This window comes from Narcine bancroftii (assembly GCF_036971445.1).
Source record: "Narcine bancroftii isolate sNarBan1 chromosome 12 unlocalized genomic scaffold, sNarBan1.hap1 SUPER_12_unloc_2, whole genome shotgun sequence".
In the NCBI taxonomy this organism is placed as follows: Eukaryota; Metazoa; Chordata; class Chondrichthyes; order Torpediniformes; family Narcinidae; genus Narcine; species Narcine bancroftii.
In genome coordinates this window covers 3,693,942-3,706,903 of record NW_027211808.1, presented here as the reverse complement: position 1 = coordinate 3,706,903, position 12,962 = coordinate 3,693,942, and the positions used below count along the sequence as shown (strand labels likewise).

At 43.2% G+C, this 12,962-nt stretch overlaps 1 protein-coding gene across 7 annotated transcripts in view; it reads right to left on the bottom strand.

Annotated features, from left to right (window-relative positions):
* The window catches only part of LOC138750126 (rho GTPase-activating protein 23-like), a 397,500-nt gene that overhangs the window by 31,156 nt on the left and 353,382 nt on the right, over positions 1 to 12,962 (bottom strand). For 6 of the 7 annotated variants that reach the window (XM_069912261.1, XM_069912262.1, XM_069912265.1 and 3 more), the window contains 2 exons: positions 10,502 to 10,543; positions 3,416 to 3,521 (listed from right to left, as the gene is read on the bottom strand). In XM_069912261.1, the coding sequence (XP_069768362.1) occupies positions 3,416 to 3,521; positions 10,502 to 10,543 (148 nt within the window). The remainder of the gene's footprint in view (positions 1 to 3,415; positions 3,522 to 10,501; positions 10,544 to 12,962) is intronic. The other variant, XM_069912263.1, reaches the window with a different exon arrangement.

Here is a 12,962-nt window from a genome sequence, read left to right as displayed (position 1 = left end):
TTGTCCGTGAACTACTCTTTGCAGACGATGCCGCTTTAGTTGCCCATTCAGAGCCAGCTCTTCAGCGCTTGACGTCCTGCTTTGCGGAAACTGCCAAAATGTTTGGCCTGGAAGTCAGCCTGAAGAAAACTGAGGTCCTCCATCAGCCAGCTCCCCACCATGACTACCAGCCACCCCACATCTCCATCGGGCACACAAAACTCAAAACGGTCAACCAGTTTACCTATCTCGGCTGCACCATTGCATCAGATGCAAGGATCGACAATGAGATAGACAACAGACTCGCCAAGGCAAATAGCGCCTTTGGAAGACTACACAAAAGAGTCTGGAAAAACAACCAACTGAAAAACCTCACAAAGATAAGCATATACAGAGCCGTTGTCATACCCACACTCCTGTTCGGCTCCGAATCATGGGTCCTCTACCGGCATCACCTACGGCTCCTAGAACGCTTCCACCAGCATTGACTCCGCTCCATCCTCAACATCCATTGGAGCACTTTCATCCCTAACGTCGAAGTACTCGAGATGGCAGAGGTCGACAGCATTGAGTCCACGCTGCTGAAGATCCAGCTGCACTGGGTGGGTCACGTCTCCAGAATGGAGGACCATCGCCTTCCCAAGATCGTGTTATATGGCGAGCTCTCCACTGGCCACCGTGACAGAGGTGCACCAAAGAAAAGGTACAAGGACTGCCTAAAGAAATCTCTTGGTGCCTGCCACATTGACCACCGCCAGTGGGCTGATATCGCCTCAAACCGTGCATCTTGGCGCCTCACAGTTTGGCGGGCAGCAACCTCCTTTGAAGAAGACCGCAGAGCCCACCTCACTGACAAAAGGCAAAGGAGGAAAAACCCAACACCCAACCCCAACCAACCAATTTTCCCCTGCAGCCGCTGCAACCGTGTCTGCCTGTCCCGCATCGGATTTGTCAGCCACAAACGAGCCTGCAGCAGACGTGGACTTTTACCCCCTCCATAAATCTTTGTCCGCGAAGCCAAGCCAAAGAAAAAACGATTCTATGATAGATGAAGAATGGGAATACAGTACTGTAGTGGTCTTGTTACTTAATGATCAAGGCTTGGCTTAATGTTCTAGAGATCAGCTAAGATTAATTCCGCTAGTTTGAGAATGTAACAAAAATATGTGAAACAAACATGAAATTGTTTGCATTATTGTAAAAACACAATGATTCAGAGCTGTTCTATTGGGAGGGAAGCATGCTCCTCTCATCTAGTTGGGACTTTGTGCAAATCAACTAGGTGATTCTTAAATGCTGTAGCTCAGCTGGCCCCTCAGTTCTATCTGATGATTGGCAATAAATGCTGGGTTTGTCGCCTATGGCTCAAATAGAGAAATATTTACAATTCAGCCTATTTTCAACCACTCTCCAAAGATTTTAATGTTTAAATAATTTTCACACCAAGATATTCTATTCAAACATTACAATAGCTTGTTATGACAATTAAGGGTATTTAGAAATTCACAAATGGTACTTTTGTTTCACTCGATGACAATGGTGTCAGCAAAGATAGGCTAGTAAAGCTATTAGAAGAGGACATGCAGTATACCTAAAGAGAACACACATGAAAGAAAGAAAAATGCCTCTTTTGATGCAATTTTTAGATCATGTATAAGCCATTCCTGGACAGCCTGAATGTTCATCAGCCATTATACCAGATTCTGCTGAAAATGTAAATCATTGGTTTGAATTTTTTGAATTTTTAATGTACAAATGAGTTAAAATCATTCACATACAGCAGATCACATGCAATGCTGCATGAAATCACAATTGATGCAATGATCATAGCATACTATGATTCATAATGTTTTCATCAGTAACCTAAATACTAAATACTTTGGCTGAAAAATAACTAAACCCATAATTCCAGTGGGTTCTGACTTCATGTGAATGTTTGGCATGCTCATTTGAAATTTCTCTCTGGACAATTTGGAGTTGGATACTGACTCGTTTATTGAAATCGTTAAAAACCTACATTCAAATAGCAGAGATCAAAACATTAAGCTTCATTCCAAGATCACTTTGCCCATTTGCCAAACATGCATTTCATCTAATCCTCAACATTACATTCCATTGGCTAGGATTGACAGCATGAGGAAGATCCAACACTTAATGTCAGCCAAGACTGGAATCTGAACATGGCTGCTTCCAGCCAACTTGTTCATAGACTTTCCTGGCACTGCAAATATTACATGGCAGGGCATGCTTCACAGTTAAATTGTGACTGCTTTTGCAGCTGAGCCATTATGATTTCATCAGTGAAAAAAAATGCCATTTCAGATGAACTTTGAATAATTAGTTGTGAACAGGATGATAATTCTTTGCAAGCCTGATATCCATCACTGTTAATATCTGGAATCCTGGCCACATTAAATTAAAAAAAACTTTTTATTCTTCCCTGTTTCTTGAGATAATAATATTGAAGGAAATATTAAAAAGGACTGCTTGATTTACCAGAGAGCCTGGCACCAATGCAATGGTTGGAAAATGACTAAAGTCATCAGGTTTACATTGGTAAATGAACTGAAATGTTGATTGCTTAATCCCATTCCTTTGACTTCAGGAAATATTTGGTTTGCACTGAACTATGCAAGAACCAAGTCTCCAACTTACACATTGGGTAGAGATATTTGGATAATTTCAAGGCTGCCAATTCATGTGCTAAAATAACATGTAAGAAAAATAGCATGGTCTAGTTAAGTGATTTAATATATTGTTAAAATCTCTTGTTAATTTGAAAACTTATAAGTATGGGCATGAGTGTAAACAATTTCCTATAACATGGATAGGCTGTAAACATTGTAATGCCCAAAATCCAATGGAAATTCCTTTATATAATTGTGAATTATGCACATTACTTAGTGCTAATAGAAAAAATTTTACTCAAGACATCAAGCCAATAGTTTGCTTGTAATCAAGCAAACTAATTACTTTGACATAAAAATCTCAAATTCAGCAACTCTTTTAGAAACATCAAAACAAAAGAAAAAAATATTGCAAATCTGAAATTAAAACAAAAGATGCTGACCAGACAGGTCAATCAGCATCTGTGAAATGAAACTGAGTTAATGTTTCAGTCTATAGACCCTCTGATGGAACCAGTAAAGAGAAGAAAAAGTTAAGGATGAATCAAAGGGAAAACTGTATCAGACTGGGGTTGCCCAGGAGATAAATTATAGAGATATCCAGATAAAGTAGGGTCTGAGCCAAAATGTTAATCTTGTTTCACTTCCCACAGGTATTGTTTGGCCTGTTGAGAGTTTCTTGAAGTTCTTGTTAGTCACATTAAAATGAAATAGTCTGAAAACACTGAAACTAGAACTAAGGTAATTATTCTACAGTTTGACTTTTAATAATTTGGATGAACCAACATAACAGCAAACTTTGTTGTTACCTGAGATATCCCCTGGTGCCCCTTCTGTTCTCCCAATGTTTAACAGGAGATGATCTATGTTCGGTACTGGTTGTAAATCAGAATTACCTCCAAGGTCAACTGGAGCCTAAAACATCAAAATATATTTCAAAAGTTTATTTTAATCTCAATATTGTTTTCAAATTGTTTATTGGTTGCAAATAATTGTACCCACTTTATAAATTATATACAGGGTATATTGCATTCAAATATCTTCACCCACTCTAAACAGTCAAGTTAATGACATTTTTCTATGGGAACAGGTTACTGATCCCTTAAGTGTCAAACAGTGTTCAGTGGTGTAGTCAGTACTTCAATGATTTACCAATGGAGCAATTTGTTAATCATTAGGCCACATCACAAAACCACAACTTTCACAAGGGCAATCAATGCATGGGAGTGCCTCCATCAGTATGTTCCTTTCCAAATAACTTGTCATCCTGACCTTGAAATAGATCACTATTGCTTCAACACCATTCAAGTCTAAATCCTCTACAACAGTATTATGGGAAGGCATTCTCCATAAGAGCTGGTCTCCATTTCTCTGCAGTTCAGTACAACCTGTTCAAGGGCAATAAAGACGGACCTTTCCCCTGAAGCTCCAATTCTAAAACAACAGCAGCACAGATACAATGGTCAGGATAATCTTTTCCATTACCTGTGTGTAAACTATTGATTCTTAAATATCAGGCAATTTCTAAAGAGCCACTTACAAATCAGGAACTGTCTATTTTTAATTTGTTCTTTTGGGGTTTTTTTTGGTGATTTTATTGAGAGCCTTTTGGTTTATGCACAAAAGCTGTTCAGACATTTTAATCAAAATTATATCATTTCCAGTAGCAGTTTCTCTCTGTTAGCTTAGTTTCTTAGTATTTCATTTATTGAACCAAAGACATTTTTTTAAATTTAGAGATACCTGGTGTTATGAACCGAAAGAACCCCAAAACTCAGCAGTAATAGATATTCACCACAACAAATGGTAATTTAAACAAAAGTTGTTTTTAATTAACTTTAAACATGAAAATAGAATCAAACTTTAACTTATCTCTATTTACTTAACTATCCCAAATTAACTCCCTTCTAATTCTAAGTGCAATAAATGATGTGCGTAAACTTAAGAAAAGTTCTTCGGTTCACAGTTCAATCTCACTTCTCCTTCTTCCATGGTCATTGGTGTAGGCAATTCTTATACTGTGCACAGAATTTAACAAGTTCACCAGGCTTTAGCGCTTGAATGGTGAATGTTTACCGCTCTGGAAGGTTCTTGTAGCATTTGAAGAGAGAGATTTGTTGTTCCAGGATTTCCACTGGTTACCTCAAAGTCTCGCTGATGAAACTTGCCTCACCATGGTTCTCCATATGATAACCTCTCTCTTTCAGGCTATCACAGAGTTCCTTTTGGTTCCCTTATTCTAAGAGAAACATCAGGCAGATAGCATTTCCAGCCATCTGCCACTCTGGAGCTTTCTGTTTCCAACCAGCTTCTCCTGGCTTGTTTCAGGTGTGACTGTTCAGTCTCTTTCAGCGTCACACACACATACTGGCTGAGAGAGCTTGTTGAGTTTCTCTTCCTCTCTCTCTCTCTCTCTCTCTCTCTCTCTCTCTCTCTTCCTTCAAGTGCCAACTTCTAAAAAACACATGTGACTCTCTCACTTGGAAAAAAACCCACCTTTTCAGCAAACAACAGGAGTTATACTTCTGCTCCCACATGTTGTCTTAGATAAACAAAATCCAGGTGTGACCTTTCTGTAAGCTCTTTGTAAAAAAGGTCAGAAACCTTGTAGTTATTTAACCAGTCAGCCTATCTCCAATCCAAGGCAATGGTCTATTTATTTCATGACATCATTTCAATTAGCACCTGTTTGTGAAATGTGCATAGCATTCTCAATTGTTTCTGTAAAGTTCACTGAATATGAATTCTTCAGTCATTCAAAATGTGTGCATGTATGTAACCTACTCTAATCTTACCAAATTCTCCCAAGATTTATCCATTACACCTGGTAACAGGCCCTCTGGCCCACAAGCCCATGCCACCCAAATACCCATGTGACCAATGAACCTACTAACCGCGTACATTTTTGGAATGTAGGAGGAAGCCAGAGCACCTGGAGGAAATCCATGCAGATGCAGTGAGTGTACAAACTGTCCTTACAGACAGCACTAGATTCAAACCCAGGTCGCTGGTACTGTAATAGCACTGTGCTAACCGCTACACTAACCATGCCATAATTTTCTTAAAGTACATTGTGGTAGAGGGTGTGGTGGTACACAACTGGCCTACTGCAGGAGGAAACCTCTGTACCTGCAGAAGAGGATAGGGTCAAGGCAACACCTGGCTGGCTGTCAATCAGCCAACCTGAATGAACTAAGGCCCACCCAATAGGGTGTCAATTACTCTCCAGGATATAAGCATGAGCCGGCCCTTCGAAGCCACTCTCAAGAGTCTACATCAGCATATCTCGCAGCTGGCTCTGTGGAAGTTTACGTCAAATAAAACTTGTTGTATAGTCTTTTGGTTTTCTGTGTTTGCTTCTGACCAACAGCACACCATAATTTATTCAACGTAAATTTTAAAAGCTGCTATGGAAAAGTTCCTGAGCACCAGGAGCCTTGTGATCAACCCCACGCCACCCAGACGCACAAACACACTTCGAGATCTGGAGGCATATGGTCGAAGCGATCACCAAGGTTTACACCAACAACATCCTGGACTCCAATCAAAAGAGGCTCATCTTACTCAGATAAAAGCTGGGTCCCCAAGCCTTCCAGGGGACTGCACCGGGTAATCGGAAGTGATGAACACCCTCGAGCCACGTATAAACCTCCCACGAATGTGGTCTTTGCAATGTACCTCCTGAGTATCTGAGCCCAACTATAAACCGAGACCTACTTGGGATCCCTGTGTGAGTTGGCACGACCTTGTCTGGCTGAACACAGAGTAAATAAAAGGGAGGTCGAGAGACTGATCAGAGATGCCTATGTTCGAGGGCTACATGCGAGGACCATCAGGCAGAAGCTACTGGAAGAAAATATCTGCTCCTTGACCAAAACAGTGGAAGTAAACCGAACCCTGGAGGCAGCCACCCTGCACACCAGGCTTCCTCAGGCCTCTGCTTGGCCAGCACATTCGGCTGCTATGGCCCTGGATAAAGCTGGGGAAGAAAACTTCATTGCTATGGACGCCCAATGCCCCTGTAAGTACTGTGGGTTCAAGGTGAGGTTCTGATTGTCTATCACAAAACCTGCCTGGCCAAAAATCAGTATTGTTCGAGATGTGGCAAGAAAGGCCACTTCGTGAAAGTGTGCATCCAAAGCCAGCCAGTAGCACAGTGGCGCTCTATGAACTCCCTCCCCCCCCCCCCCCCACAGCCCCAACCATGTGCAATTGCCAGGTGACACCATTGCCCTCGCAGCCACTTCCAGCCTCCTTACCAGCACCACCCACCAAAGACTACAATGATGTCACTTCCGGTCCACATAATGACGTGACTTCAGCCAGCAGCATGACAACAGTTCACCCAGTGCACCGAGCGCAGCCGGGCAAGCCATAACTCACCATCTCATGAGACGCTGCCATCTTGGGCCAGACAGGTGCGGATGCTGCCAACACCGGAGCATTCTGAGTTCTTTGGTGATGGTGATGTGGTCAACACGGATGATGCAAAGGCTGCCCTACCAATGCACCCCATTCCTCTGGATGCTGCTAACCACTGCACACTGCACCCCACAACTACGGAGAGCACCATCAGTTGCCTCTCACAATATCTGCTGAGGACACTGATGTCCACAACTCGCCTCCACCATTGAGAAATGACCAGACCCTGAGATGATCCTAGCAACCACTAGAGACACACCCCATGACCTCGTGCATAAAAATCAATGGACAGGTAACAAAGTGCCTAATTGACAGTGGCAGCTCCAAGTTTCATTCATGTAAGTGTGACCCACTCCCTAATACTAAAAATCTACCTCACCACCTTCTCTATCACTTTTGCCACCAAGGACCAAACTATCAATACCCTCGGACGATGCTTGGACTATCTAACTGTGGTGTTGGGGGGAAGCTATACACTGGGTTCAGGTTCCTAGTCATGCCCAAACTCCAGTCCTCCTGGGCTTAGATTTCCAATACCACCTGCTGAGCTTCACCCTCGCCTTTGGGGGGCCACTCACGCTCCACAGTGCACCATCCAACCAGCCCCAGCTAATTTACAGCCTCTCCACGTTGCGCATCACCCCTCCCGTGCTTTTCTCACTCCTCACACCAGACTGCAAGCCGATAACTGTCAGAAGTAGGCACTATTGTACCGCACACAGAGATTTCATCAGGGCGGAGGTGTGATGGCTTCCGATGGAAGGTGTCATAGAGCCTAGCAACAACCCTTGGAGTGCCCAGGTCCTAGTGGTTAAAGGGAGAAGCAAGCTGAGGGTGGTCATGGACTAGAGTCAGACCATCAACTAGTACACCCTGCTGGATGTCTACCCCCTACCAAGGATAGCCGACATGGTCAATAAGATAGCCCATTACCTGGTCTTCTCCACAATTCACCTGAAGTCAACCTATCACTAACTCCCACAGGACAAGCTTTATACCACCTTCGAGGCAGATGGGCACCTGTACTGCCGAGTTCCGTTGGAGTCACACATGGGATCTCCATCTTCCAGCAGGAGATGGATCGAATAATAGACCGGCACAAGTTAAAGGCGACTTTTCCATACCTGGATAATGTCACCATCTACGGCCACAATGCAAATCTGGAGAAATTTATTTGGAAAACCTAGGAGCTGAACCACACTTAAAACAAACAGAAGTGCGTATCCAGCACCACTCGGTTCTTCATCCTGGGGGACATCATGGCACATGGTGTCATCGGCCCAGATCCAGAATGGATGCACCCAATAATGAGCTGCACCTCCCCACCATGCTCAAAGCCCTCTGCAGGTGCCTCAGCTTGTTCTCTTATTACTCCCAGTGGGTTCCCCACTTCTTGGACAATGTCCGCCCACTGGCCCAGGCTGCAACATTCCTGATCCCATCCAAGGCGCAGGAGGCATTCATGAGCATCAGACAGGTCATCACAGATGCCATGATTCATGCTGCAGAGAGTGATGACTCCAATGTGGCCTTCACCACTACTCTCAACCAAGGGAGGCATCCAGACGTCTTCTTCTCCAGGACCTCCACGGCTCCGAGCTAGGACACTCCACCATTGAAAAGGAGGCCCAGGCGATTGTGGAAGCAGTCCGTAACTGGCTCCACTACCTGGCCGGTAGGAGGTTCACTCTCCTCACCGACCAGTGAGCAGTAACGTTCATGTTCAATACCACACATAGGGGAAAGTTAAAGAATGACAAGATCTTGTGCTGGAGAGTCAAGCTGGCAACAAACAGCTCCGACATCCAGTATCATCCTGGGAAGTTTAACGACTCCCCCAAGGCCCTATCCCGGACCTGTTCATCGCTTCATGATGGCCCGTTGCAGGCACAGCACAGGTCCCACTGCCACTCAACCATCACCCACTTATACCATTCTTATCAAGTCTCGGAACCTCCTGTACACTATCAGGGATGTCAGGACCATGACCAAGGTCTGCACAGAATGCAAACATCACTTTTTCCTCCCACCCCAAGCTCAACATGAAGGCCACTCAGCTCTTTGAGTACCTCGACATGGATTTCAATAGGCCTCTGCCTTCCACTAATCACAACATCTATTTTCTCATGGTCATAGAAGAGTATTCCCACTTCCCCTTTGCCATCCCTTGCCCAGACACCTCCACAGCCACCGTCATCAGGGCACTGTCACAGACCTTCATCATGTTTGGCTACCCCACGTTTATCCACAGCGATCGGGGGTCTAGCTTCATGAGTGAGGAATTATGCCAGTACGTGATAGCAAAGGGCATCGCAACTAGTCCTGAGATGTAATAGACAAGTGGAACCTGAGAATGGGGTGATCTAGAAGACAGTTCTTCTGGCCCTTAAGTCCATAGAATACTGGCAGCATGTTCTTCCAGAGGCACTCCATGCCATTTGGTCACTCCTGTGCACAGCTATCAACGAGACCTCTCACAAATGCCTGTTTTCATTCCCCAGGAGATTGGTGATGGGAACGTCTCTTCTGGGATGGCTCGCAACCCTGGGACCAGTACTCCTGCGTAGACACATATGGGCACACAAGGCTGAGTAAGGCTGGTCGAGCAGATGTTCCTCCTACATGCGAACCACAACTATGCCTACATTAGGTTCAGCAGCAGCAGGGAGGACACCATCTCAACCAGGGACCTGGCACCGGCAGGAGCACCCACCACAGCACAGCATCTTCCAGTCCAGAACCCCGCCGGCCTGACACACAGACAGCTATGAGGCACTCAAGACCTCCTTGGGCACCAAGGACTTGCTACATCCATGGGGGATGAACCCGCCCCCTGCCCATCTGATACAATACACACGCCTTAACCTTGGCCCCCCCCCCCAGCCACTCCTCCATGTTGCACCATGGCAGCTGATTCAGCCCCTTCCCCAGCCCCCCCACACCCTCACCGACCAGTGACCAGGAGCCAGTCCTGTGATGGCTGCCGGATTTTCTTAATCTGTAAATATTGTGTATATGTTTTGGGGATTTACTGCAACTCTCCCCACCCCCAGTCAATTTTAAAGAAGGGGATGAATGTGGTGATACACGACTGGCCTACTTCAGGGGGCAACCTCTTTACCTGCATAAGAGAACGTGGACAAGAAAACACCTGACCAGCTGTCAATCAGCCAACCTGAATGGATCTGGGGATCCAGTCGGGTGTCAATCACCCTCTGGGATATAAGCATGAGCCAGCCCTTCAAAGTCACTCTCAGTTTACAGTAGCACATGTCACAGCTGGCTCTGTGGAAGTTTATGTCGAATAAAGCCTGTTGTACAGTTTTTTGGTTTTGTGTGTTTGCCTCTGACAGATAGCACAATAAGTATATAAGTATATTTTTGTTATGTACTCTTGTAACTCGTGCCATAATGAATTTTCTTTAATGTTAGATTTTGTCTAATACCCTTGTGTTAAATAGAATGGTACTTACTTTCTCATCCACGTCCCGGTCTTCATTGAAAAACCAGTCATACTAAAAACAAGATGAAAATTGGATTGAAATGTCATTCAAATAACTTGCTTGTACCAGAGGATTTATACAACAAATAAATTAAAGGGCTTGTGAGTGACATCATTTCAATAATACTTTGAAAGCACTATTAATATGGAAAAACATTTGATGGTGACATAAAAGTTGTCGATTTACCAAAAGAACAGAGACACACTGCCTACCCATTAGTCACCCCACTGGTTTACATTAAAGGAGAAGCAATCATGCTAGTGAAAATCAAACTATAGATGCTGGAAATGTAAAAAAAAATTGGAAATACTTAGTAGGACAAGTTGCATCTTCGACCTGAACTGTGAACTCTGTTTCTCTTCCCACCAATGCAGCTGAATATTTCCCGATATTTGTTTATTTTAGTAGAGTAACCTTGTTAACATGATTTTTTTTTGTTTCAGCCTATATTTGATTTTGATACAATATTTGAAATGTATCCCAGGCAGTTGGTCGATCTATGATTGCATCCACTGTACTATAACTTTGAATGATGCAAATTATTGCAGTACTAGAGGCCAAAGCATTTACTCTCTTGAAACTAATAAAGATTCAGGACACACATCAGTAATTTTGTTAAACTCAAAAATTAGCTGTAAAGTTTGTTAATTACTGCATCAAAATTAAGAACATTTCAAAGAGAACTAACATTCCAAGATCCTTAATAGCATTCAGTACCTCAAAGCTTCCCTTTATATGAAAACTAAAAAAAAAGGCAGATGCTGGAAATCTTATACAAAATGAAAAAATGCGAGAAAACCTTGGACTCAAATGTTCACAGGTGCTGCTGACTTGCTGAGATGATATGCTATAATTTTTTAAAATCTATTTATGTTTCTTGATCATAGAATTCTAAGAAACCTGAGTAGATGTACTCTGCTTCTGTTAGTTTTGACCATTACTGCACACTGCAAGCAATCTAATCTTGGTTGGCTCTTTGTACCATGAGTTCAAAATATACCATGAGTTCAAAATAGCATGAGAACAATTGGAAGTGGAAGCAGGCATTTGACTCTCAACTCATCAAAGTTATGGCTGGTCTTCTACCTCTGCTCTCTTTTATTGCACTGACCAAATCACTCATTTCTCCAGAAATCCATCACTCTGGTTTGAATGAATGATGGTGCAACCCAATGAAGAACTTCCTCTTCACCTCTGTCCTAAATGGTCAGTCCCTTACTGATATTGTGTTCCTTGGCTGTGGATTCCTCAGTCAAGGAACACACTCTCCCTGAAAGTTTCAGTTCTACCACTCTTCTTCCAAATTCAAGAGAACATGAGTTGCATCTATAAAATCTCACTTCAAATAGCAAACGTACAAATCCAGGAACTAGTCCAGTACATCTCTGAGGATACCCACTAAACACAATATTCCAGGTGTCATCACCAATCCCCATATAATTACCCTTTACTCCTGCATTCAAATCCTTTCTGTCACTGGTGTGCAAACACATAGGTCCTCTGATCCTCAGCGCTTCTCAGTCAGTCACCAATTATAAAACATCTTTTCTGTTTTGTGCACCATTCTTAGTGTCGTGGTTAACACAACACTATTACAGCCCCAGTGACCCAGGTTCAAATCCAATGCTGTCTGTAAGGAGTTTGTACACTCTCCCTGTGTCTGCGTGGGTTTCCTCCGGGTGATCCAGTTTCCTCCCATGTTCCAAAGTCAAAGTTAGTAGATTAATTGATCACATGGATGTATTTGGGCAGCAGAGGTTAATGGGCTGGAAGGGCCGGTTACTGTGCTGTATCTCTAAAAAGAATTCTACCTGATACATTACCTACAACTCACTTTGATTGACTATATCCCCCTGAAGACTCTACATCCACTTCAGTCTGCTCAATCCATTTAGTTTGTATTGTTACATTGGCAAACATGGGGGCTAAGTACAACCTGCTAATCTGAAAAGGATCCAATCCATTGCTTTCTGCCTGTTGACAAGCTCTCAGTCCCTGGCAGTATAATGCCACAATGCTCCCTGATTTAACAGGGTTGACCTACTACCTGGATGGGATCTTATCAAATCTTCTGGAAATCTAAATATACTATAGTGCTTCCAGATCCATCCTCAAGGAACTTCAAGAGGTTAGTAAACCTGTTTTTACTTTTCATGTCCATGTTGACTCTGCTCAATCCTATTATTCTATTCTAAGTATTCTGTTATTACATCCTTTATTATACATTCCTTCATTCTATCCATGTTAGACCAAACAGGCCAATGGCTCCCAGTTCTGATCCCATTTTTAAATAGTTGTGTCATAATTACTACCCACCAGGAACCATTTCAGATTCTGAAGGATTACAAGCAGCTTGGAAGAGAACTTGGTCGGCATGGACAAGTTGGGCTAAGAGCCTTTAACTATGGTGTAAAACTCAATGCATCACTAT